Raw genomic sequence first — 24,162 nt, 5'->3', positions numbered from 1 at the left:
TGTCGAGAAAATTTCCAAATCCGGAAAGATCCTCTATCGGAGGGGATTCGAATCCATGCCCAGTTTGTTCTTGCTGAAAAGCTGCGCGTTTACCTTTAAAAGCCTCTCAAACATAAAGTTATCATACTCGAATTCCAAATCGGAATCATTTGACATGTTATGCGTAAGTAAAACTAGCAAATCATAACTTTTGACACCAATCGCAATTTTGAGACCTGAGGCACCAGACGTTTTTTAGGAAAACTTCAAAAGATTCCTTCTAGAATTCCTCTCTTTTCCAGAGAATTCTCCAGGATTTTTTTCAACAATTCCTCCAGGGAAAATCTCTACCGTAATCCTTACAGCAATTTCTTCACTAGGGTTTTTGCCAGAGATTCTTCTAGGAAAAACTATTGTTCATGATACATTTTAGAGAGGGATTAATGTTTTAATGATTAATGATGGAGCATGTTAATGTTCAATTATTGGTGTTCATATCTTCAAGGTTTCCTCCAGGAGTTGTACTAGTTTTTCCAAAGATTACTTAAGATATTTATCTAGCGATTTCTTCAGAATTTCCTCCGAGGATTCCTCCGCGGAAACATACAAAGAAATCCCCAAGTAGTCCTCTCAAGATTTTTTCATTCCGGAAATTTGTTTCGGGATTCCTCCCCGGATCGCTCCAGGGATTCTACCAGGAATTCCTGCAGATGTTCCACAACTCTCAAATTCCTCAAAAATTTCTTGCAGGAATTCTCCCTGAGTTACCACAAGGAAAATTGCGACATGAATTATTTTAATGATTTCTCCAGATAATCTTCCAGGGGCTCCCCAGGAATTTCTGCAGGGACTTGTTCTGAGCCTCCAACGAATCCTTCTGGGATTCCGCCCAAGAGTTCTTCTTGAAATTCCTTCGGTGATTCTCCTATGAGTTCCTGCAGGAATTTATTCAAAAGTTATCCTAAGAACTATAAAATTCCTCCAGTAAATGCTTCACATTGATTCTTTTCGGAAAATCTCGTCACGGAAACCTCCAGAGATTTCTCCTGGGATTTCTCCAAGAATTATTCCAGGGATATCTCCAGAAAAGTATCTACAGGTGTTTTCCAGGGATTCCTATACAAATTCTATCAGCAAATTCTCTATAGTGATTCTTCGTGGGATACCTCCAAGGATTCTCCAGAAATTCTTCCAGAAGCCCTACAGAAATTCCTACAGGTATTTCTCTAGTAAAATCTCTACAGCGATTCAATCGCGACAAAGCGACAAATTGTCCACTGGAAGCATTTACGTGTAAGAGTCTTTGTTCAATGGTTTCTCCAGAGATTGCTCTAAGAACCTCTTCAGGAGCTCATCCAGTTTTTTTTTTATTTTTTTTTTTTTCAAAAAACTTGTTTAGGAAAGGAGTTCCTAGAGGAATCTGTAAAACAAATCGCAAATGAAATTCTGGATGAATTCTCATTCATTTTGATGAAATCTCTGGAGGAACTCATGGGTAAATCTAGGTAGGAATTTCTAGAGTAATTCTTGAAGAATTCCCGGAGGAGTTTTTGGAAGCCCAGAACGAGTATTTGGAGAAATTTTAAGGGTTCATGCAGCGATTTCCTGGATGCATGCCTGAGAGAATTCCTAAAGTAAAGTCTTGTAGAATCCCTAGAGGAATATTTCCAGGAGAATTCCTGGAGCGATCCCGGAGGAAACCTCAGGAATAATTCGTAGAAGAACCTCGAGAAGACTACAAGAGAATATTCTAGAGAAACAACTGGAGTAATCGTTGAAGAAATCGTCGTATTATAACTTGAAGAAAGCCTCAAAGACATCATTGCATTAATCCTGGAGGAATGCTTAGAAGAGATTATATCTGCATGAATTACAAGGATTTTTCAGGACTTTTCCAAGAATACTTTTAGAAAGTATAAATATAAGGATTCCTCCAAATATTTCTTCGCGGATTATTTTAGAAGATGATTCTTACAGATTCATAGAAAAAAAATCAGGAATTTTACCTAATAACTCTTTATTCCATGATTGTTTCTAGGTTTTCTTCAAGAATTCGTGCAACGATAATCTTCTTCTTCTTCTTGGCATTACGTCCTCACTGGGACAGAGCCTGCTTATTAGCGTAGTGTTCTTATGAGCGCTTCCAAAGTTACTATCTGATAGAGCTGTCTTTGTCAAAGTTGCCATTTTTGCATTCGTATACTTATCATATGGCAAGTACATTGATACTCTATGCCCAGGAAATTTCCATTACGAGAAGATCCTGGACCGACCGGGAATCGATATCTTATTTGTCAAAATATAAGAATATCCATATCATACTACTCTATTTAAACAATATTCACAGATCCTTCATTTTTTTATATAATTGTAGTGTAGTGTTTGAAGAATTTTCCAGAGTAATTTCTGCAAGAAGCTCTAGAAGGACTTCTTAGCGATTCAGCTATGATATCATAATTATATGGAATGATATATTATCAAATTATGTGATGTACATTCATCTATATAAATAAAAATGGAATGGTGTTTGTATGTCACGAAATGGCTGGAGAACGGGCTATTGGATTCTGAAAATTCTTCCATGGTTATGTTCCCAAAGTCTTCCGACGTGTTTGTGTAAATCTATATAAATAAAAATGGAATGGTGTTTGTATGTCACGAAATGGCTGGAGAACGGGCTATTGGATTCTGAAAATTCTTCCATGGTTATGTTCCCAAAGTCTTCCGACGTGTTTGTGTAAATAAAAAACACAGGGTTTTAAACGGGAATAGGCCTTTTCATGTGACAGATCCGTCTATGCATTTGTTTACATCGGCGGAGGATCGGTGCTAACACGGGCCTGTCATTTTCATAGAAGAAATGTCAAAGTGCTTCCCGATCAGCTGATTTGAGACGTCATGTGAATAGGCCTATGTCGGGAAATGCGGGAGTGAACTGAACTGTCATTTTGTACGGGACGTTTAATAGCGTTTTTCAACAGCCTACTTGATGGCAAAACAAAGTTTGCAGGGAACACTAGTTTTTCTATAAATTTCTAACACAAGAAAGTCCAATTGCTTCCAACACGAAGAACCAGTGATCGATCAGCCAGCTGCAAAAAAATGATTCACGAACAAAAAGAGTTTTATTGCCCTCGCCCAATGCAATTGAATTCGCGATTGGAAACACATCTGACTGACTGACGGTGAAGTGCAGAATGCAAAACAGCTCCTACAACATGCTGGTAGTACTTAATCTGTTTTCGATGCAATACCGATCCACCGACAGACTGGCAGCAGCAGCAGCATTGCCCACACCTTCCCCGGAGCGATTTCGCTTTCGATTTCATCTTCTTTGCTATTTTGATACCTCACAATGAACAACAGCTGTGATCCGCTCCGGGTTTACAACAGCTCGTATAGAAGCCTACTACAAAGCAAGCATGTAGAGCTCGTGGCGCGCGGATGTTTAGGAAAGCAGAAGCGCTCGCAGTGCTGCCTCTACTCTGCTGGCTCCGGATCGATCGCTGGCCCAAAAACCGTACACAAAAACCGTATGTCTGAAGGAATTTCGCGATCTGGTCTAGAGTGATGCCTCCGCGCGATTTTTCAATGATTCGTTGGAATTTTCGGAATTCGATTGGGAAATCCGTTTCGCTGTAGGATAACTGTTGGCAATCGAGACATATGGCGATGATCAGTTGGGTTGGATGAATTTTGGAAATTTGCCAAATTAAATGAGTAAAAGTCTGCATGATTCGCCTAGCGGTGATTGAGTTGCAAAATCGTATTTCACAAGGAGATCAACTTTCCACATGGGTTTGACCATTGTCAAGTGTTTCAATCATCGTAAAATTTAAATGGAAATATTTTCCGACACTCTGAAATTCCACTTCTCTAAGTGCATCCAACGGCAAATTTGCCTACTCTTGCACTACAGTGCTCTTGTTTTCATCTCAACGGCTCCGCTTAGTGCCATTTGAACTAGTTTCATTTGTGTAAACATAAACTATTTTCCCTGGGAAATTATGGCTCAGTGGTTCCCAACTGTAGCCGTACTTCTGCATTGATTTGAAGATCTTGATGCGACCAACAATTTTCCGAACGAATTACCATTCCTCAACGGTTTCATCATTCAACTCGAAACCGATGCATCACAATAGATGACGATTGAGAATCCCACAGTTTGCATTCCTTCGAACCACTTGAACAACTAAACCGGGGCAGCCTCTGGGTTCACGTTGTCGTCTTCCACTTCTACTAAGCATCGGGGCACGTTGTCAGGTTTGCCTCAGGTTCATATGATTATTGAGACTACTGCACCAAGTACTGGCTCGGCTGACATTTAAGTACTACTCGAAGCAAACAGAACTGGTTTTGCGGATTAGTGTAGTAACTCTTGGCGATGAGGACTCTGTGCTATTCCTGTTTCAGATTAACGAACAAAGCAATGATAGAGGAGCTTCGGGGGAAAATGTCCGTATATTGCTCTCATTGCTTGAAAAACAAAAATCCCCAAAACTTCCCCACCACTGCAATACAGAGTCGATCACTGCAACGAAGATGGTTTCATGTTTCACGCAGCAGCTGTTACACGCGCACGGTAACCACATCCCCTCAATGGGAAGTCCAACCTCATCGAACGGCAGGCAGCAACCAATAACGTGATTGCGAGCAGCAGGGGAAGTAGTGGTAAAATGCGCATCAGCAAGATGTGCGAATGATGTATCCAAACTGTTTTGCAATCTGCTACAGATGAATTGGTTGGAGAATTGGAGTTTTTAAATTTTACGATCAAGCCTTTATGCCAGATACTGTCTAATGCTTTTTCTATGTCTAGAAGAGCAAGACCAGTAGAATAGCCTTCAAATTTGTTGGAACGGATCAAATTTGTCTCACGTGAGAGTTGATGAGTGGTCGAATGCCCATGTTGGAATCTGAACTGTTCATTGGCAAAAATTGAATATTCGTTGATGTGTATGATTGTATTAAAAATGACCTTTTTCAAAAAGTTTACTGATTTAAAAAAGCTTCTGCAAGATTTTTGGTTTTGAAATTGGTACTACCTTGGCATGTTTGCATTTGTCAGGAAAATATGCCAACTGAAAACATTTGTCAAATAAATCAACCAAAAATAATTAGCTACTTTCTGGAAGTTTCTTGATGAGGATGTAGAAAATTCCATCATCGCTAGGAGCTTTCGTATTTTTGAATTTTTAAATAATAGTCTCACTTCTTCCAAATCAGTTTCCTAGGAATTTTCGAGAACGTTCTCAAGATTGAAAATTACTTATAAGTTTTTGCATGCAATTTATTTGAAAAATTCTAGATCCGAAACAATTGATTTAAGAGAAAGATTTTCTATAGACATGTTGCAGTGAACTGTTTGGACTACAGGAAAAAATATACAGTGAAAAAATATTTTATTTTTCATCATGAAAAATTCAAAAATAAAACTTATATTTTTATTTACACAAAAACACATATTTTTTGTTTTTTTTTTTCTTTTTTCAACTTAAAATGTTGATAGGAAACATGGGTTGGGTGACAAAACGTCGTGTGCCAAAATGTCGAATGCCAAAACGTCGAAAGGATGACACGTCGAAGGGACAAAACGTAGAAAAGAAAATTAATGCGAAAGTTTGACAAAATGTCCATCTATTCTTTTTAATAGAAGAAATATGAAGAAAATAGGTATACATATATATTTGTTTTTGAACGTTATCATCGTGATACCGTAATTTTTAGATAATTTTGAAAGAAATAGTGAAAAAAATGGAAAATTTCCGAAATTTGTGGGAATTGTTTAAGGTATCTATTTCAATCTCAGGTAACAAGATAATTACTGAAATCTCTCATAAAAGTACTTTTTTTAGTCGAACATTGAAATGAGGATATTTAATTGAAAGTTTCAAATATTCTCCAAATGGTGATAAATTCCATAAATTTGAATGTTATGATCATGCCCAAAGTAAAATTAAGGATTTTAACTTGTTTTAGGGCGATAAAACTTTAATTTTTGTTGAATGTTCAAAAGGTTTAAAGTAGGTGAATGTTTCAAAATTCTATTATTTTTCACGTAGAAATAACTATTTCGAATGTATTTTTTTTTTAATTTACGAAAATGTCAAAATATGAGAAATAGGTGTTCTGTACCGCGATACCTCTCTTACTCGATGGTCCCTTCAATATCGAGTTAGAGAGAGAGAGTTGACTGTATCTATTAGCTCTAGTTGGAATTAAATGGTATCGTACTTAATTCGGTTTTCACTTACTTATGAATTGATACTTGTATTGTACTTACTATTTGGTACTAATGTATGAATGATAAAACTAGATGAAATCTCTACACAAAAAAAAACAGTGTTTAGAACTCAATTTGATAGTAACCTTTTTGAAAACTTGCTGGAGATTTTTAGGTCTATATATGTGTTCCTGAATATATGTTTCTAAAAATAAATTCAATCAATCGATAAAAGAATGAGTTTTTGAAGAATAAAGAATTCACTAATATTCAAAAGCCATGTGTTAGTTATTAGTTATTAGTTAACATCGCATTGAATAAGTTAAATAAGCAAATAAATTTAAGTCATTCAAATTATTATATCCAAACGATGGGCTAATAAAGACGTCACTTTGCTCATTAAAATAAAATTGCTCAATTGAATGTGACCGATGAGCGCGAACTAGGGTTGCAGGAAGTTTTTGTCTGGATAAGGTATGTTTGTAAAGAATGAGTTGAAAAAGGTTTGGAGTTATTAGGAAAGAAGATAAACAAATTTTTTAAAAGGGGATTTACAAAATGCGTTACTCAATCCACGAACCTATATCCTCCAACATCATGGTCAAGTGGTTCATTCACTTCTGCACATCTAATACTTCATTTTCAAATTGCTTCATAAGCTTCTTTTCTTTTCAGAAATGGTTGTAAGAGTGACATTTTTCTGAAAATTTGTTCCATGCTTACTGTGATAAAAATTGTAATTTTTGCTGTTTCCAACGTCGTCCGCATCGCAACCATTTTTTTTTCCTTAGCAACGCTAAGGAGTGTATCGAAAATAAGCTATCCACATACATATGCGTTGTACGCATGTATTTGTGATGATTTTTTATGTTGTCATCACTGCGTGCTGTTCGTTTGCCTGTCAGCTTCCGTTTGTTTACTTGTTTGGTTTCCAAAATGTCGCGTATTGAAAAGGAAGTGAAAAAAAAAGGTTCTGGACACATGCCTAAGTGAGAAGGGTTTTACTATGCGAAAATTGGCGAAGCGCTTTGGAATTCATCATGCAAGTGTTAAAACCATCATTAACAAGTTTGGGGAGCACTATACTTTGGATGAGCTACCAGGAAGAGGCAGAAAACCCGGTTCTTCCAACCCGTAACTGGACCGGAAAGTGGTATCTCTGATCATGAGAAATAAATCGATGTCAATACGTGATTTGGCCAAAAAAGCCGGAACAAGTGTCGAAAAGATCCAGCGAATCAAGCAGCGGAACCATCTAAAGACCTACAAGAAGCAGAAAATCTCGAAACAAAGTGCAGAACAGATGAAGCGAGCAGCAACAAGGGCCCGGAAGTTGTACTCGCGTCTTTTGCAGCGTCCGAATGCATGCGTTTTGATGGACGATGAGACCTATGTAAAGGAGGACTCAAAAACCCTTCCGGGTCCACAATACTTTACTGCCGTAGTAGAAGAGGATGTAAGCGATGCGGACAGGTCGATTCAAGTGGAGAAATTTGGTCGAAAAGTGCTGGTATGGCAAGCAATATGTACCTGTGGTTTGAAGTCTCATTTTTTGAATTTTTTACACTACCGAAACTATAAATGCGAAAATCTATCGATCTGAGTGTCTTCAGAAGAGATTGCTGCCTTTATATAAGAAGCATAGTATCCCTCCACTGTTTTGGCCGGATTTAGCGTCGGCTCACTATGCCAAAACTACTCTCAATTGGCTTGCGGAAAACGGTATAGATTTTGTTGAGAAAAACATCAATCCACCAAATTGCCCTCAGCTTCGACCCATCGAACGTTACTGGGCAATCGTGAAGAGGGTCTTCAAGAAGACTGGTAAAGCAGCTGGAAACATGCAGGAATTCAAACAAATTTGGGCTCAAGCGTCCAAAAAATGTGATGCAACTCTTGTCCGGAACTTGATGAGAAGTGTTCGATCAAAAGTTCGTAAAAGAATAGTTTTAAGTTCATCTGGTCTTCTTTATGTTCAAGTTAAATCTTGTACAAAACAGGATCAGTTTTTTGTTTGAATAAAATACCAATTTTTCACATGATTTGAAAGAAAAATATGTGGATAGCTTATTTTCGATACACTCCTTAGTTATCGGAAACCAACACTAGAAAAATGACTGCTTTCGACGTTTTTTCTCTTCGACGTTTTGGGATTCAAGGTTTTGGCATTCGACGTTTTGGGTTTCGACGTTTTGTCTTTCAACATTTTGTCCCTAAACCAGTTTCCTGATAGAGAAAATTTGAATCAGGAAGTTTTTTTTTTTAGGAAAACATTTGGTAGATTTTCAAAAATGTTGTTCTTTTTTAAATAAATAAGTTTTCATAATACAATATGAATACTAAAATTATTCTAATCTATAATGCCTATCATGATCACTTATCTAGAACTAGCTATTTTCGAGTTATTTCAAGTTTATTTCATAAATTTATTATTTAAATTGTAAAATAAACCATTTTGATTAGTTATCCGCAATTTTTCATCAAGAAAAATAGGTTTTTGAGGGTATAGATCATAATTCTTTCTACAGACTTTTTTTTATGGAGAATTGCGAATAACTAACGGATATGGTCTATTTTATTGTTTAATTAACTTTTTTTTTGCATTGAACTGGATACAAAACGAAAATGACTACTTCTAGAGACGTGATCAATCATGAATGGTTAAGAATAATTTCAAGATTCTTTTCAAGATAAATCTATATAAATAAAAATGGAGTGGTGTTTGTATGTCATGAAATGGCTTGAGAACGGGACAACCGATTTACACAATTCTTTCACTGTTATTTTCTTGAAGGGTTCCGACGTGTTCGTGTGACGAAAAAGTTTGGGAAAGTTTTCGGAAAATTTGGTAAAACAGGAGAGTACTAATATGTCATTTTGTATGGGAGGTTTCATGACATTTTTCAACAGCCTACTTGATGGCAAGACGAAGTTTGCCGGGACCACTAGTTATGAAATATTAATTTAAGTGTATATATTTTTCTTGTAGTCCAAACGGTTCACTACAACTTTTCCATAGAACGTATTTCTCTTAAACCAAACAGTTTTGGCACTAGATTTTTTTTAAATAAAATCAAAATCCAGAAAATTATTTTTGGTTCAAAATGATCAATTTTGCTATGGAAAACACTTATTCTACCATACTGGAAACATTTGTAAAATTTAATCCGAATTGAAGATTATCGAGCACGATTCTTCAAATTTCTCGACTACAGGAAATGAATCTTTTTTTTTGTAGATTAAAAGCCTAAATACAAATTATTGCTTAGCAAGCTAAGTGTATAATCAGTATACAATACATATGTTGCACTTTTCAGTAAGTAAAACATAAGGCTTTCTTTATATACTACTCTGTCTATCTAATAAATATTTTTATCCATTTTAACATCAACCCATCTGCACATTTGAGCTCCTTTGCTTTAAATTTTTTGGCCATTCGACCTTTCGTCCATTCGGTCTTTTGTGCCATAGAACCGAAAGTCGAACGGACGACTTTTTGTCCTTAGACCTTATGTATTATAAATTATATTATCAACATTGTTGAAAAGTATTGTTTGAAACATGAAGTATGAATTCTGTAGCAACTTAAGCGCATAAATTGCCATGTATGACTTGTAGGCTGGTAGACTTGTATGCAAATTGACTGAATTCGTGAAATTCTGCCTTTTCAACAGTTTTCCTGTTACAAGATCGAACTTTTGCCCCACCTTTCTCTATATATAGTTCATTGCATAGATATTGAATACCATAATGCATGCTGAAAACTGTATACTTATTGTTGTTTTACAAGTTTTTTGATGTTTTGTTGGTTTTAATCTTTACAAAAATGTAAGAAAACACAACTATTTCTTCACCTAAGCCATTCAACACCAATGGAAAGCTCTCTAGAAGTACTTACAGGGTGATTACTATATCCTGTCAATAAAATAAGTAATCATAGAAAAAAAATGGTAAAATGAATTTTAATTACCAGTGCATATCCAGTTTAGGAGATCTATAACATTTGACTTTGCTATAGATAGATAACAAATTATTTATTTTACCTCAATTTCCAGCCACAAGCATTGTTTCAGAAGCATTACAGTTAACACGCACGTTATTCAAAAGCATATATTTTAACCAAAAAATACATATTTTTTTCGCTAAAATTTTCCATAATCAATCTCATTCTATTCCCTAGTAAGTCTAAAAGATTGTGGTAACATGCTGTTTCAATCTGGCAATTTTTTCAGCGAAGTTTAGTCAAAAATACATATCTGTGGAAAACGTGCGTGCCAGGTGCAATGCCTTCAAAACAACATATATGACTAAAAACTAGAGTGGTTCAAAAAATTGTTTTTGCTCCACACCGCTCATTCGATTTTAGATTAAATTCTGAGTGTCCTCCTGAAATTTGAGCTCATTTGGATGAAAACTGAGACTGCACAAGCCCTTTAAAGTTTATATGGGAAATACTATTGGAAAAGTAAGCAATTCATTCAATCGGTCATAGTGTTTGCCCATGTGCTCTTGAGGATTAGAACTATGTTGATACTGTGAGATACAATAATCAGCTACAACTTTGCCGAAGACCGTTTTTAAATCGGACGCTCCAGTAATTAGTTATTGATTTTTGAATGAGTTGTAAAACTTTGGCTATAATTAATGGGCTGTTCTGCAGGCATCACTGGATATATGCAGTTAAACATAGTAGCCATGATTTGTGCCTGCTATCTTCCGCGCCAGGTGTAGCAATGCTGCCTGTTCAGAAGTTAAATGAGCACTGCTGAAGAATTTGTGACTGGATATAAATTAGTAACTAATTACTGAGGCGTCCAATTTGAAAACGGTCTTCGGCAAAGTTGTAGCTGATAAATGTATCTCACAGTATCAACGTAGCTCTAATCCCCAAGAGCACATGGGCAAACACTATGACCGATTGAATGAATTGGTTGCTTTTCTCACAGTAATTCCCATATAAACTTTAAAGAGCTTGTGCAGTCTCAGTTTCCATCTAAATGAGCTCAAACTTTGGGAGGACACTCTGAATTTGATCTACAATCGAATGAGCGGTGTGGAGCAAAAACGATTTTTTGAACCACTCTACTAAAAACTAAGGTAAATGAAAAAAGATTTAATCTTGACTTTGTCAAAACAAACTTTATAGATGTGCAAAACAGGATGTACACCGGAAATTAAAATTCATACATACATCTTTTATCTACGAACATTTACTTTACTGACAGGAATTAGTAATCACCCTGTATATTGATTGTGTTTAAGTTATTCTATAGAATAAAGCTCATTCAACGTGATTTAATTACTGATATAGACAGTATAACCGGTTATATACATTTACGCAACGAGTTTTGACTACTGATACCCTTAAACTAACACAAATTACTTGAAAATGTCTCCCAAAAGTCTTTATTAACTAAAACCGTATGTTTCGGACAACAAACTTTGGTCAACTAAATATGAAATATTGCTAAGTGACCAAGTGGGCACTTAATGTCTGTTTCACTTAGAATTTGGCCGCACAAAATCAATGATTTCTCTTAGAAGATAAAACGTTTAAAAAATCTGCATAATTCTGAACAATTTTTATTAAACTATAATAGAAAACTATATAAAAAAATATTTCTCAGCTTTTTAGTTGAGTTTTCCAACTTTCCGCTGAAATCCAACCATAAATTCTTGCACAATATCTACAAAATCTACTATTTTTAAAGACCTTAGCAGGACCTTTTAAGTTACTGCAGTTACACGATATACGAATGCGGGAATGGCAACTTCGGAAAAGAAAGCTCTCAGTTAATAACTATGAGAAGCAGGCCCTGTCCCAGTGAGGACGTAATGCCAAGAAGAAGAAGAAGAGTTTTGTCTATGTAAAAATCAAAATATAATCCAAAAATAAAATTTGTCCCTGTGCATCACAAAGAATACATGTTTACTTTGAAGTGCAAACATTTTAACAAAAGAACTTCCTGTTGCTACGATTTTTGCTAATTTACGTGGGCAAGTGGGCAAGTGGAATTCGTGTCTAGAAAAGCTCACGATTTCTTGTCTAGTCTGACTGCTCTAGAAAACATTCACATATGGGTGCGAACAAACTATACAAATCCATTGTTTTCCATTAGTAATACGATGAACGCTCTAGGCTGACCATTTTACCATCACTTCCCCTAATCTTGACGACCAGCTGCTGTTATTGTTCAACACTTCGTCATCATCGAATCGAAAGCGCCATCGGCGAATACAATCTCAAACGCGCTTGTGACCATTGAAGGTCCGACTAGTAAATTATAACAAAATTGTTTTACAATCAAAGTAAAAATGGTTACAATTAACATTATTTCATTTTTGTTAGAAACACCTTAATTAGGTTCAAAAAATTGTAACACTATAAAAAATAATTACCAAGGCTATTCTGGAATTGGAATAATTTAACAACATTGGAATAGCACAATTTGTTATATGTAAATAGTATGTGGGTAGTTGTTTATACATGAGAAATTTTATTTAATGTGAGAAAATAAAAATTGTTGATATAAATTAGTTATGGAAAATACCATATTGAGTATATAACTCAATTATAAATAACTCCAATTTAATTTAAAACTCATTGAGTTATTTTTTATACAAATTTCTAAATTTTGTTTCATATAGTGTAAATATTGTTATAATTATGTGATATTTTAACTATTAACCAACCAAAATTATAATATATTTTTCTGCTTTCTGGAATTACGTTTCAATAGGGATAAAGCCTGCTTCGCTGCTTAGTATTCTTATGAGCACTTCCACAATTATTGACTGAAAGCTTTCTTTTGCCAATTGACCATTTTTGCATGTGTATATTGTTGGCAGATACGAAAATTCTCTATGCCCTGGGAAGTCAAGAAAATATCCAATCCGAAAAGATCCTCGCCCGGTGGGATTCGAACCCATGCCCCTCAGCTTGGTCTTGGTGAATAGCTGCGCGTTTACCGCTACAGCTATCTGGTCCCTAATGAGAACTATAACATATTTTGTCAAAAAAAAACATGATTTCTGTGTAACAAAATCTGTTAAACTTCTATTCCAATCCACTGGTCGGGGCAAGATCACCCATTTGAAGCTGAATGGGCGCGTTCGTCGCGTTATTGGCTGCCCGCTGCTTGTCGTGATTGTTTTAATGAGATTTTTGAAAGTAGGATATTTCGATTGCAGCTACTGACTGCCAACGACCGGTCGATGACGACGAGTGAGTGGTCTTCGAGCGCCTGAGTTTTTGGGGGGAGTGGATAAATCTTCGGTCACGACAAGTGCATGGTGTGGAAATTGGAAGCCGATCTTGAAATGGAGTAGGAGGATCAACTGCTGGACCCAAATTCATGGGAAGGAATGGATAATTTGTGATTATTGAAAGCGAAAAAGTGGGATTAAGCGCCGTTTAGAGTGTTTTAAGTGTTTATCTATACCTAGTAGTTAGAAAAAATCATTTGAAAGTCCTGAGCAAACCGTCTTTCTGTTGGGTTTAAGCTTTCTATAATGATTTTTCCGATTAATATTTACTGTTATGACAAGTTTGAGGTAAAAAAATGAAAAGCGGCAACTTTCTTAAAGAAAAATCTCTTACTGATAACTATGAAAGTGCTCACAGAACACAAAGCTGTGAAGGAAATTCTCTCTCTGTGGTAAACGTAATGTCAAAAAGAGTTAGAAAAAGAAATCTTTATATTTATGTTGGTCCAGTAAAATTCTATTCAATTTGAACCAATTTAGAAGTAAATGGAATGTCTTTATATGAGCAAGTCTATGACTTCATAAGCCAAATTCATCCTATGAATATTGATTCGAATCCGAATCTAACTTCAACTTGTCCTTCACATCAGACGAATCGAATATTACTAAACGATCTGCATAACCCTGATTCGCATGATTTGCACTAATCACCCCGTTGCTAAGCCACTATGATGCTCATTTACCAGACAAATCGGATGAGGCGGCGTAGCGTGTTGATCAAAGCTCCATCCAGCTCTAGACGGCAAACTGTAAAAACAAGATTCTCTATTTTACACCTAGTCACGGATTCTAAATTATGGGCTTGCGGTTTCTGCTCGCAATGCCACGACGGCGCTGTAACGATTCTGTTGACATTTAAAGTGGAATGTCGTTGCTTTTGTTTTATTGTAGGTACCAGACAGACGCCCCAAAGGGGTGCGATCCGAATAGGGCACGTTTAGGCATCCAGCCAGTTTAGTAAGGGCCTGACGCAGTTGACGTAAGATATGACGACGCCCTAAATCGGCTAGTTTAAATTTCCGGCAGAGGAGATAATATGATTCGGAGCCATTGTTTTGTGCCAGTCAGGTGCGGCAGGTGAGCGAATGCAGACAAACGGTGGGCCAATCCGCTGCTAAATATTTGGAGCGAAACTAGTTTCTGCATTGTGCTCGAGATGAACACGTATGGCCGTAACTTATCGCGCTTGGTGCGATGTAGGTCTGCTGCAGATGCAAGGATTTACTCCCCCCTGGTTTCGGACTAGATATTCCATAGATCACTGACTGTTTGTGTCCAAGTTATATAGGAGACTATTGTATACATTTTGTGTGTTTTCACTTCAATCCAACATCACGCACATCGACAAATACAGAAGTAGACATTGTCTTAGTTTAACATAATACGGTCCGATGATCAACAAGCGATAGAGTCACGACAACAGATAATCAATGGCGATTCCGAGTCAAACCGACGGTCATTGCTCATTGCGTTAGCCAATTCGAGTCGATGACTTTCGATTTCAAATTTATGGTTCGGCATGCAATTTAATAATAATCATAATCAGCTCACGCAAATTAGCTGCACTACCCTGACTAGATGCAAGAATGGTATTGTTTCAAGGTTGCCGTATACCTGTGTGAATTATGGAACGCTGAGGGCAAACTTTTTGTTGGTGTCATTTTTGATATGCATTTAACGATACAGACCGTAAAACGTGGTATCTTTTAGAATGCGGGTAACTTATATAGTGCGGGACCAACGACATAATAAACTTACTTCTTCTTCTTCTTCTTCTTCTTCTTCTTCTTCTCCTTCTTGGCATTAACGTCCCCACTGGGACAGAGCTGGCTTCTCAGCGTAGTGTTCTAAGAGCACTTCCACAGTTGTTAACTGAGAGCTTTCTTTGCCTGAACAGATGTTAACAGATGTTGATTCGAACAGCATACTAGGATTAGCATTCCGATGATTACCCTGCTGAACGTTTTACGGTTTTTCAAAAATGATTAATTGATGTTGAAATAATCGATATCTATTCATAAATATAATTATATACAAATTAACCCTCTAATACCCAAATTTGACCCATTTCCGATTTTTCCAATTTTTATTTTTAACATTCCTTCCATTTTTCATTTTTTTGACAATTATAAAACATACATATTTGATTTGCCTGGTAACTAACGGAAAACAATCTGAAATTATTTTAATACCAATATGTTTTAATAAGTTGATTGTAGAAGAATATACAATGTGTTATTTTATCTGTTATTAAAGTGTAATAACAGACCCAGAGATAACCTACAAATTATAAATCCAATTTTTAAGAATGTTTTAAAAGTTTTAAAAAAATTCCTGATATTCGCTTTATGGTACAAGTTTTAATCCAAAAACAAAATCATTTTGATTTCCGAGCTACAAAAAAAAAAAACACAGAATTACAAAGTGTACCAAGTTTAAAGAGAGCTGGGTATTACAGGATAACGGTAATAAACTTGTTCTTGTGTTTGTTTCAGCATAAAACACTTTTGTACGTTATTTTTTAATAAATTCTATTCTTCAAAGCTACAATTAATCAATCAATTCCACGTTCTCAATCAATACTCTCCCATCCAGATCCAACTGCAAATATGATGAACAGTAGTTGGGTTGAGGAAACTCAACATTCGATGATATGAACTGTAATTGATAAAAAAAAATACCAGTAATTAATTGAAAATACAAAATAAATACAGAAATTTTTAGATTTACTTCCACAAACTATCAAAGTTACGGGGTTGTGCTACTCTTTCCCGAATGTTGTTTCCCTGAACGCCTATATACGAATGCCAGTTCCCCGAATACCCCGTTTCTCCGAATAGCCCAGTTTCACAAATAGTCATATTTTTATCATTTCAAAACGGTAAACGAAGCGGTCATCTGATAATCACCCTTTTTACTTGATTGGGGGTTCTTTCGAGTTTCACCGTCCTCAGCATTTTCATCAAGATGTGTTCAGTCGAGAATGACCAAATAGGGGATATTAGATTGATTGCTTATCATTCTTTCTATTTCAGCTCCCTGTAATTGTAATAATTCTTGCAGCTGTTTTGCGCGCCACATGTAACGCAAAAGGGAGCGAACCGCTCTTTTTCTCCGTTCGCTCTTTCTTTGCGAGCCGCTGAGCCACTGATTGAACTGTTCAAAAGATTCGGTTCACAAAAAAGAGTGATTTGGATCGGATCCGTTCACTAAAATGAGCGGGCTCTCAGTTACTCACTCATTTGATTGAAATCCTCTCGACAGCATTGTTTATAGTGCACAGCTTCAAAGCTAAAATTTATTTAAAAAATATTACACATTAATAAATTAATTAATTACAAATCCTTTTACATATTAAAATACATTTAAAATTACTAACATTCTAGTTTTACTTTCATTTTCCCTGAGGAACAAACTCGTCACCCTTACTCTATTTCAATTCACAACTAATGCACTTCACTACCATTTTATATCTCCATACAACAACGTCAGTGTTGCCAGTTTCACAACAAATCCATCGCAACAAGCAATTTGTTCGAGTAATATTTCCAATTTGTTCGAGTAATACTTCCAGAAACTCTTCCAAAACATCCTCTAGAAGTTCTTTAAGCAATTTCGGAATGAATTGTTAAATAATTACCTTCAGAATTTCCTCCAGGAGTCTAACGCTATCTCTCCAGTTATTTCCTGAGGGTTTCATCCTAAAATTTGCCCACTGATTCAGGGAACAATTCAACACATTCTCCATAAATGATTCCACTATTTTTTAGGTTATTACTTCAGAAGATTTTAAAGAGATTCTAAAATTTCTATAGAATGTCCCATACCAATTTTCCAGTGTTCTACAATAAAATTCCTCCAGTGATTTTTTACAGATCTTTCTTTTTAGCATTTTAGGAAATTCCTTCAACAAGTGCTATGCGAATTTCAACAGGAATCGCTACAGACTATCATGTTTGATCTCAGAAATTTCTTAAATAATTTCTATAACACTACCACAAAAATTCCCCGCAAGTATTCTTATAGAAATTTCTTGCACAATTTATTAGGAGGTTTCCATGGGTATTCTCTGAAAAGATCAGAAAGAATCAGGAAGAAAACTCTGAAAGAAGCTTTTGAAAAATATTTTCTCAGAGAACTTGTTGGTTGAAATCTTAATGAATTCCTCAACGAACATTTTGGAGCAAATTCTAAGGAAGTCTGTGGAATGTACACTAGATAAATTTATAAAATGTTTTTGAAAAAAAAACTCAAAGATTTTATTTTTTAAAAGGGTTATGAATGCGTAGCTGAATCAAACATAATTTAAATAAAAATACTTAGAAAAATAACTGGTCGAGTTCTTAAAGAGGACTTTAACAGAATAGAACAACTAGATAAATTTGAAGACTTCCTTTAAAAAATTTCTAGTAGAAACACGGAAAAAATCGAGAGTAGCCTCTTCGGGTATTCGTAGAGCAAACCTTAGACTATTGCAGGGTTCTGAAGAAATTACTGGATGAGTTTTTCAAGATGTTTTTGTAAAAAAAAATCCTGGTGAAATCCTGTATGAAGACCAGGATACAAATTTTTAAGGAATTTCTCGTAAAATCTATTGAAGAATCAATGGATGAGTTAGAAATTTTCTGAGTATCGAAAACTCTGGGTAAATGCCTGAAATTTTCTTTTTTACAAAGAAAATACGCGCCGGAATTCGCCTCTTGCTTTATGAAACTTCAAAAACCGCAAAACATGTTCTAACTGACTTTTGAGAGCTCGTAATCTATGCCAGCTGTCTCCTCTCTCTCAGGTTCTACCTATCACCTATAGATCAATTGAGTTTTTTCTCGAGAATTTACAGGATTTAAAAAAAATGAAATCCCCGTTTTTTTCAAACTCTTGTAACAAGACCCTCTGATCATACCCAATTTCCATATTTCTTTTCAATTATTTTCAATGTGGTTGTAACTAAATTGTTTATTTTCAAAGTTCATTTTTTTAAATATTAACACATGAGATATTCTCTAGAAAACACTATTGCAACAGTCCAAAATAGCCATCGGAATGATCGCCCTATTATTCATTTGCATTTTCTAGAGCACGGATATTATCATCCAGAAGACCCTTAAAACAAGCAGCAGAAAATTAAATAGAATTAAGAGTCTGAAGTGAACCATGGAACGCCGAGTTTGCGCCAAAGGTATGAGGAGCAATTGTTGTTAGAAAAAAACAAAACATAATTGAACATTTTTTTCAAGTTTGCATTTTTTTTTTTCCGAAATAATTTGAACATGTGTAGTAGTTGACCTCATATCGACTAAATCAAATATTTTAGATATCGGTGAAATTTGTCCAATTTTGTATGGAGAGATATGCGTCACAAAACGGCATTTTTATTATATTTAGTAAGCAAAACAGCTAAAAAATCAAAAATATCTATGTTTTCGACGCTAATCTCATGCAAGAGAATGACATATACACACATTCGCTAATCCGCTGATTAGACATTGCGTGCGACTCGAAATATTTTTAGTTGGAATACCATTCAAATTTGACACACTGTAACACTAGGTGCGGATTTTATTGACACAGTGAGTTCCAATAATATTTTTCTCAATCGAAAAAGGTACTCAAATTTGCGAGTCATGTCTCAATTTGTCAAATAAACCACTGTATCTTCCCAAAAGTACTCTAACTCTTAAGAAGAGTTTTATTAAGAGTTTTATTAAGAGAAATTTGCAATATTTTTTCCATACACTTCAAAAGGGCGTATCTTAATATCCTGTTCAAGAATTATTCATACATATTTGAATGCTTTGGACAATTTCTTTAAATCACTATCAGGCGTTAGATTGGGAGATATCATTTTCGTGTATTGACTGATAAGTAATAACTAAACATAGCATTGGCCCTTTTCAAATGTCGGTCTAAATAAATTTAAGAAAACATATTTTTAAATATCTAAAATCAGATGCAAAAAATCGAAGCCACAAAATGTTATTATATGTAATCTGTTTAAACAAGTTAAAGTGGCATTTTGTGATTTCAATCATATAAACTTAAAAGAGGCGTAACTCAAAATTCTGACGCATTTTTACCATTAATAGTACAGTTTTTATAACTGCTGCGAACAGGAAACTTTGCAATAATTTTTTTTAACATTTCTCACGTATTATTTTTGGCCAGTATAATGGGGCGATCCATTAATTACGTAAGGCAATTTTCGGGGTTTTTCAACTCCCCTCCCCCCATGGTAAGATGTTTTGTATGAAAATTAAAAATAAATTGTATGGCGCGTAAGAAATCTCAAACGCCCCCTCCCCCCATAAACCCTTACATAATTAATGGACAGCCCCTAAATTGGGTTGTATAAGAGATTGTGTAATGATGTTTATTCAAAACAAAATGAGGTCTTTGATTGCATTCTAACAAGAATACAAAAAAAAATAAATTTACAAACTTCCTCATACATTAAAGCCGAGAGCCACACCATTGCTTTCGGATACCAATAAATAATAAGCATTCGCCCCAAAACCACCGTCAGCACCATCCAGCCAGCTACCGTTCGTCCATTGACCACCAAAGCATCAGCTAATAAACGTTCATTCAACCTCCACTCCGCTGCTGCCACCTCCGACCACCCTGCGTTGCGGATCTATCAATTAGCTAAAATCGCACAATCGAAACACGAAATTCAAAATCACCGCGCTTCGATCAATCGATTTCGCAGCGAATTACTTACCTTACGAACCACCGCAGCTCACCTATCGAGACTCGGAGTTGCAACCAAAACTACGCGATCCGTGAAAAAATCGTTCGTTCATCCGAATTTATTATTAGCAACCATACCTGTAGCAACGATGTTGCCGCCGTCTTCCTTTCGCTCGCTCCAATAATACAAACTTCAATAAAAAAAAGATGATTTAATTAAATTTGAGAGTTGCGAATGGGCAATAACAAAACCATGATCGCTCGCGTGTATGTGTGAATTGCTGCTAAACCGGTGAACTGAACTTTGCATTCTCGTTTTTTTCTGATCGTCTAGATTAGAGTCGAAGCGTGAAACGTTGTTTCAGTGTTACATCAACTTGCCTGTATGAATGAGGTTCCCATGCATGCTGACGGTGAAGAACTGGAACTTCTCCAAGTGACGATGAACAATGCAAGACTCTGATGTTGGCTCCGACGACGGATGCCTCCATGGAGCCTACCCGAAGAAATCAGTGAATCAGTGAGATATTACTCAATGAGAAGTAATTCCAAGCATGAATTGATCAGTGAGTGTATTGCGTGAGTGATAAGTGCGTGAGAACGGAGAAGAACGTGAACGAGAACGAAGAAATCTGCAAAAATGCGGATTAAACATCATCCAGGGCGTGCGATCGAGGCCAGCCTGTCGCTGGAACAGAACAGCGCCATGGGGGCTCTGTACGAGGCCAACTGGGACAAAGTGCAGTCCAGTATGAACTCGTTGATCGCAAGCCACCATGAATTGGGTCGGGGCGACGACGGGAAATCGACGCCTTTTCGGGAGCTAGAAGAAGACGAAGGGCTTCCCGACGAGGACGAAGAAGATCCACATGCCCTCAAACAAAGTAGTACGGTTCTGAAGGCATTCAACGGCTATAAACCGTCTACTATTCGTCGCATCCGGGGACGTCAATTTCCGGAATGGGATGAGCTCAAGGAATCCAACTATTCGGAGGAGAATTTAGACACGATACGACCTCTTAGCTCCTTCAAACCCTTTGCGAATACACACAAGTCTGGTAATGGGCATCGCCAGTGGGAACAGCATCGGAACTCACCACCAAAAGAGTACCGAATGTACATGAATCTCGCCTCGTCCGAAAGTTTCCGCAATCCAATTACCGGCGGAAAACCTGCTGCTCTGAAGCGATCCAACACGGTAGCCATCCAATCTGGCAACTCAGCAGATGTCTACAGACCACGAACACTGGACCGTCGGGACGTCTTTCAGCGCTTGAAAGAAAAAGTCCGCCAACAGAAGCCGATCGACGAATTCTCCGATCATCAACGAAACTACGGATTTCCTACCACTAGTGACAATTTAGAACGAAGCAATACTAGATATAGATCAAGCTGTGATAGTAAAAACTCTAAGTCTCTCGAATCAATCTCAACTTTTCCGGATTACCGTCGGGGAAGTGACGACAGTGAAAGCAATCTCTCAATCGGTGATCGCATGACCTGTTACCGTTCCTCAAGTGATCTCTGTTCACGAATCTACCGCGACGAAGGCGATCAGTCATTCCGGAACATTCCAAAGGCGACCGCTACGTTATCACGCAACAAAAGCGTCAAAGGTCGTCCAATCTTGGACGATATTCCACCAGATCTACTAACTCGGCCAAGCTCAAACAATTCATCAAAATCCAAAAAAGTCGGTTTCGGAAAGATGCTCTACAACACCATTTCCGCCGGTACAAAATTCCCACGGGCATTGCTCAAAAACCATTTCAATCGAGACTCCGCCGATTCATCCGAGTACGACGGCTTCAGCTTCCGGGAAATGGAGCCTTCGGCGGCATCGATGTCCCCGTCACCGCATCACTCGCCACCCCATTTGTCGCCTTCCTCATCCAAATCTACCTCTTCACCGGCTTCCTCGACATCGTCGTCGTTCAAGAAACTATTCCGCAGCCGATCGCGAACCCTTCGTCGGCAGCAGGTCAGTTCGTCCAGCTCGGATTCGGCCGACTCCTTCCTGGTTCCAACGCCGGAAGAACGTCCACTTCCTCCGCCGCTACCGGCACCGAGAATCCCAATGTCTTCTTCGGCGGCCGCCGCCTCAATGATGCATTCTTCCCAGCAGAGCATCGTGCCCGTCCATACGTATGCCCGGAAACGGCGCACCGGGAATTTGAACGCCGAACCCATCTATGGCAACCTGGAGGAGGTGTACGGCAACGATGAAGGTAAGTGACGATTTTAACTGTTATACTATCATATGCCCCGTCATTCGTAAAACGACTTGTTGAACAATCATTATCGAAATCATGCGTCGCCTACAGAGCATGTACACGCGAGTACATAGATCTTTGCTGCGTTTCAAACATCATCCGCAGGCAAACAAATAAGCTGGATCTTGTTAAGTTTTGGACTTGGTTATTGAACCCTGCTATCTGCATGACACTTTCTCGCATGATGTTGTATAACAGACACGGTATTCGAACGAACTGGAACAGCTCAACCTTCATTATAATTCTTGAAAGTCTTTTGTGCTTTCACAGAAAGCTGTTTTCGTCCATTATTTTTCATAGATCTATGTATTTAAAGCTGTCGTTTGTCGTATTCAACTCAATGAATAATAATATGATATTAACGGCATTTTTGAGTGACCATCGATAGAGATAAGTATAAGGAGTAAGGATCCAAGATAGATGACCTTATCGACCACCTCCTAGCTACTCCCATCGCATTTGGAACCGCTGACTAGCATGTACTCTGTCTTTGAGCTTTCATCATTAGTTCCATACTGGATTTATAGCTTCTCAAGAACTCGTTTACTTAGGGTGATATACAGCGGAATATGGGGACTTATTGGTTTCCAGCATATGTAATACTGACGTAGATTTTCGCTCCGTTGTCAAGGGTCATTGAATAAAAAATAAAAAATTGACTTCACTTACTTACCTTACTAGTCAGGGAAAGGCCTGGGTGGCCTCTGCTGCACGTAGGCATAAATTTGATCGACCTTTCTTGCTCCCTCCGCACCACGTTATTTCTATCCGACATTCTGGTGACTTGTCAGGCCCACCGCAACCTTCCATTTTTGCGAGGTTTACGATGATTGGTTCCCCCAACAGCTTATGCAATTCATGGTTTACAAACCTTCTCCACGATCCGTCTTCCATCTTCACTCCACCGAAGATGATCCGCACCACCATCCGTTCTAAAACATTATCTGCATGTAGTCCATGGTTCGTGCCTATATAGGAGTACCGGTCTAATCAGCGTCTTGTAGAGGGTTAACTTCGTGCGATGGCGAACTTTACTCGATCGAGGAGTTTAGCGGAGTCTCTGGACTTCTCTGCTGGTATCGTTGTCGGGGGTCACCAGTGAGCCCAAGTATACAAATTCTTCGACCACCTAGATTTCATCACCGTAAATATGAACTTGAGTAAGGGGGCGTACCGTGACCTCCTTTGAGCCCCTCGCTATCATGTACTTCGTCTTCGACACATTGATGCTCAGTCCGCTTCACCTAGCTTCACCTAGTCGGATGCACGTACTCGCTGTCATTCCAAAGTTCCGATTACAATATCAATATCGTACGCGAAACCAAGTAGCTGAACGAACTATCTGAACCAAACTGATGGCTGTGCTTGTGTATTGTGCTTAAGTTGAAGAACTAGTCTTCCGTAAAAGGTGTAAAAGCTGTTCCGGTTAGGATCGCTTACCATTCTGTTTGCATTGAAGTCCTGTCCTAAAGCAGCCGCCGCCACGTTTCGTTCCATGTTGAACCTCGGGCAATCGAAGACAACATTTCCCGGTGTCCTCTCTCTCACTACACACGGTACAGAATAGTGACAGCGCGTGGCCGAACCAATACAAACCCCATCTAAAGCAACCGTGACCTTACAGGAACTGTGTCAGGTGGAAGTTCACTTCGCCATGATCCCTGTTCATCCAGGTCGACACATTCGGAAAGAGTCTGTGGGTCCACCTACCTTTCTCAGAGGCATCCCATT

At 37.5% G+C, this 24,162-nt stretch overlaps 1 protein-coding gene across 2 annotated transcripts in view; it reads left to right on the top strand.

Moving 5' to 3' along the window:
* The window catches only part of LOC5569682 (cGMP-dependent protein kinase, isozyme 2 forms cD4/T1/T3A/T3B), a 360,786-nt gene that overhangs the window by 156,068 nt on the left and 180,556 nt on the right, over nt 1-24,162 (top strand). The window contains exon 2 of one of the 2 annotated variants that reach the window (XM_021845097.1): nt 20,493-22,386. The exons of the other annotated variant lie outside the window; for it this stretch is intronic. Coding sequence (XP_021700789.1) covers nt 20,799-22,386 — 1,588 coding nt within the window. The 5' untranslated portion in view covers nt 20,493-20,798. The remainder of the gene's footprint in view (nt 1-20,492; nt 22,387-24,162) is intronic. 2 annotated transcript variants of the gene reach the window in all.

Source organism: Aedes aegypti, chromosome 2 (genome assembly GCF_002204515.2).
Source record: "Aedes aegypti strain LVP_AGWG chromosome 2, AaegL5.0 Primary Assembly, whole genome shotgun sequence".
NCBI lineage: Eukaryota > Metazoa > Arthropoda > Insecta > Diptera > Culicidae > Aedes > Aedes aegypti.
This window is presented reverse-complemented; position numbering and strand designations above follow the sequence as displayed.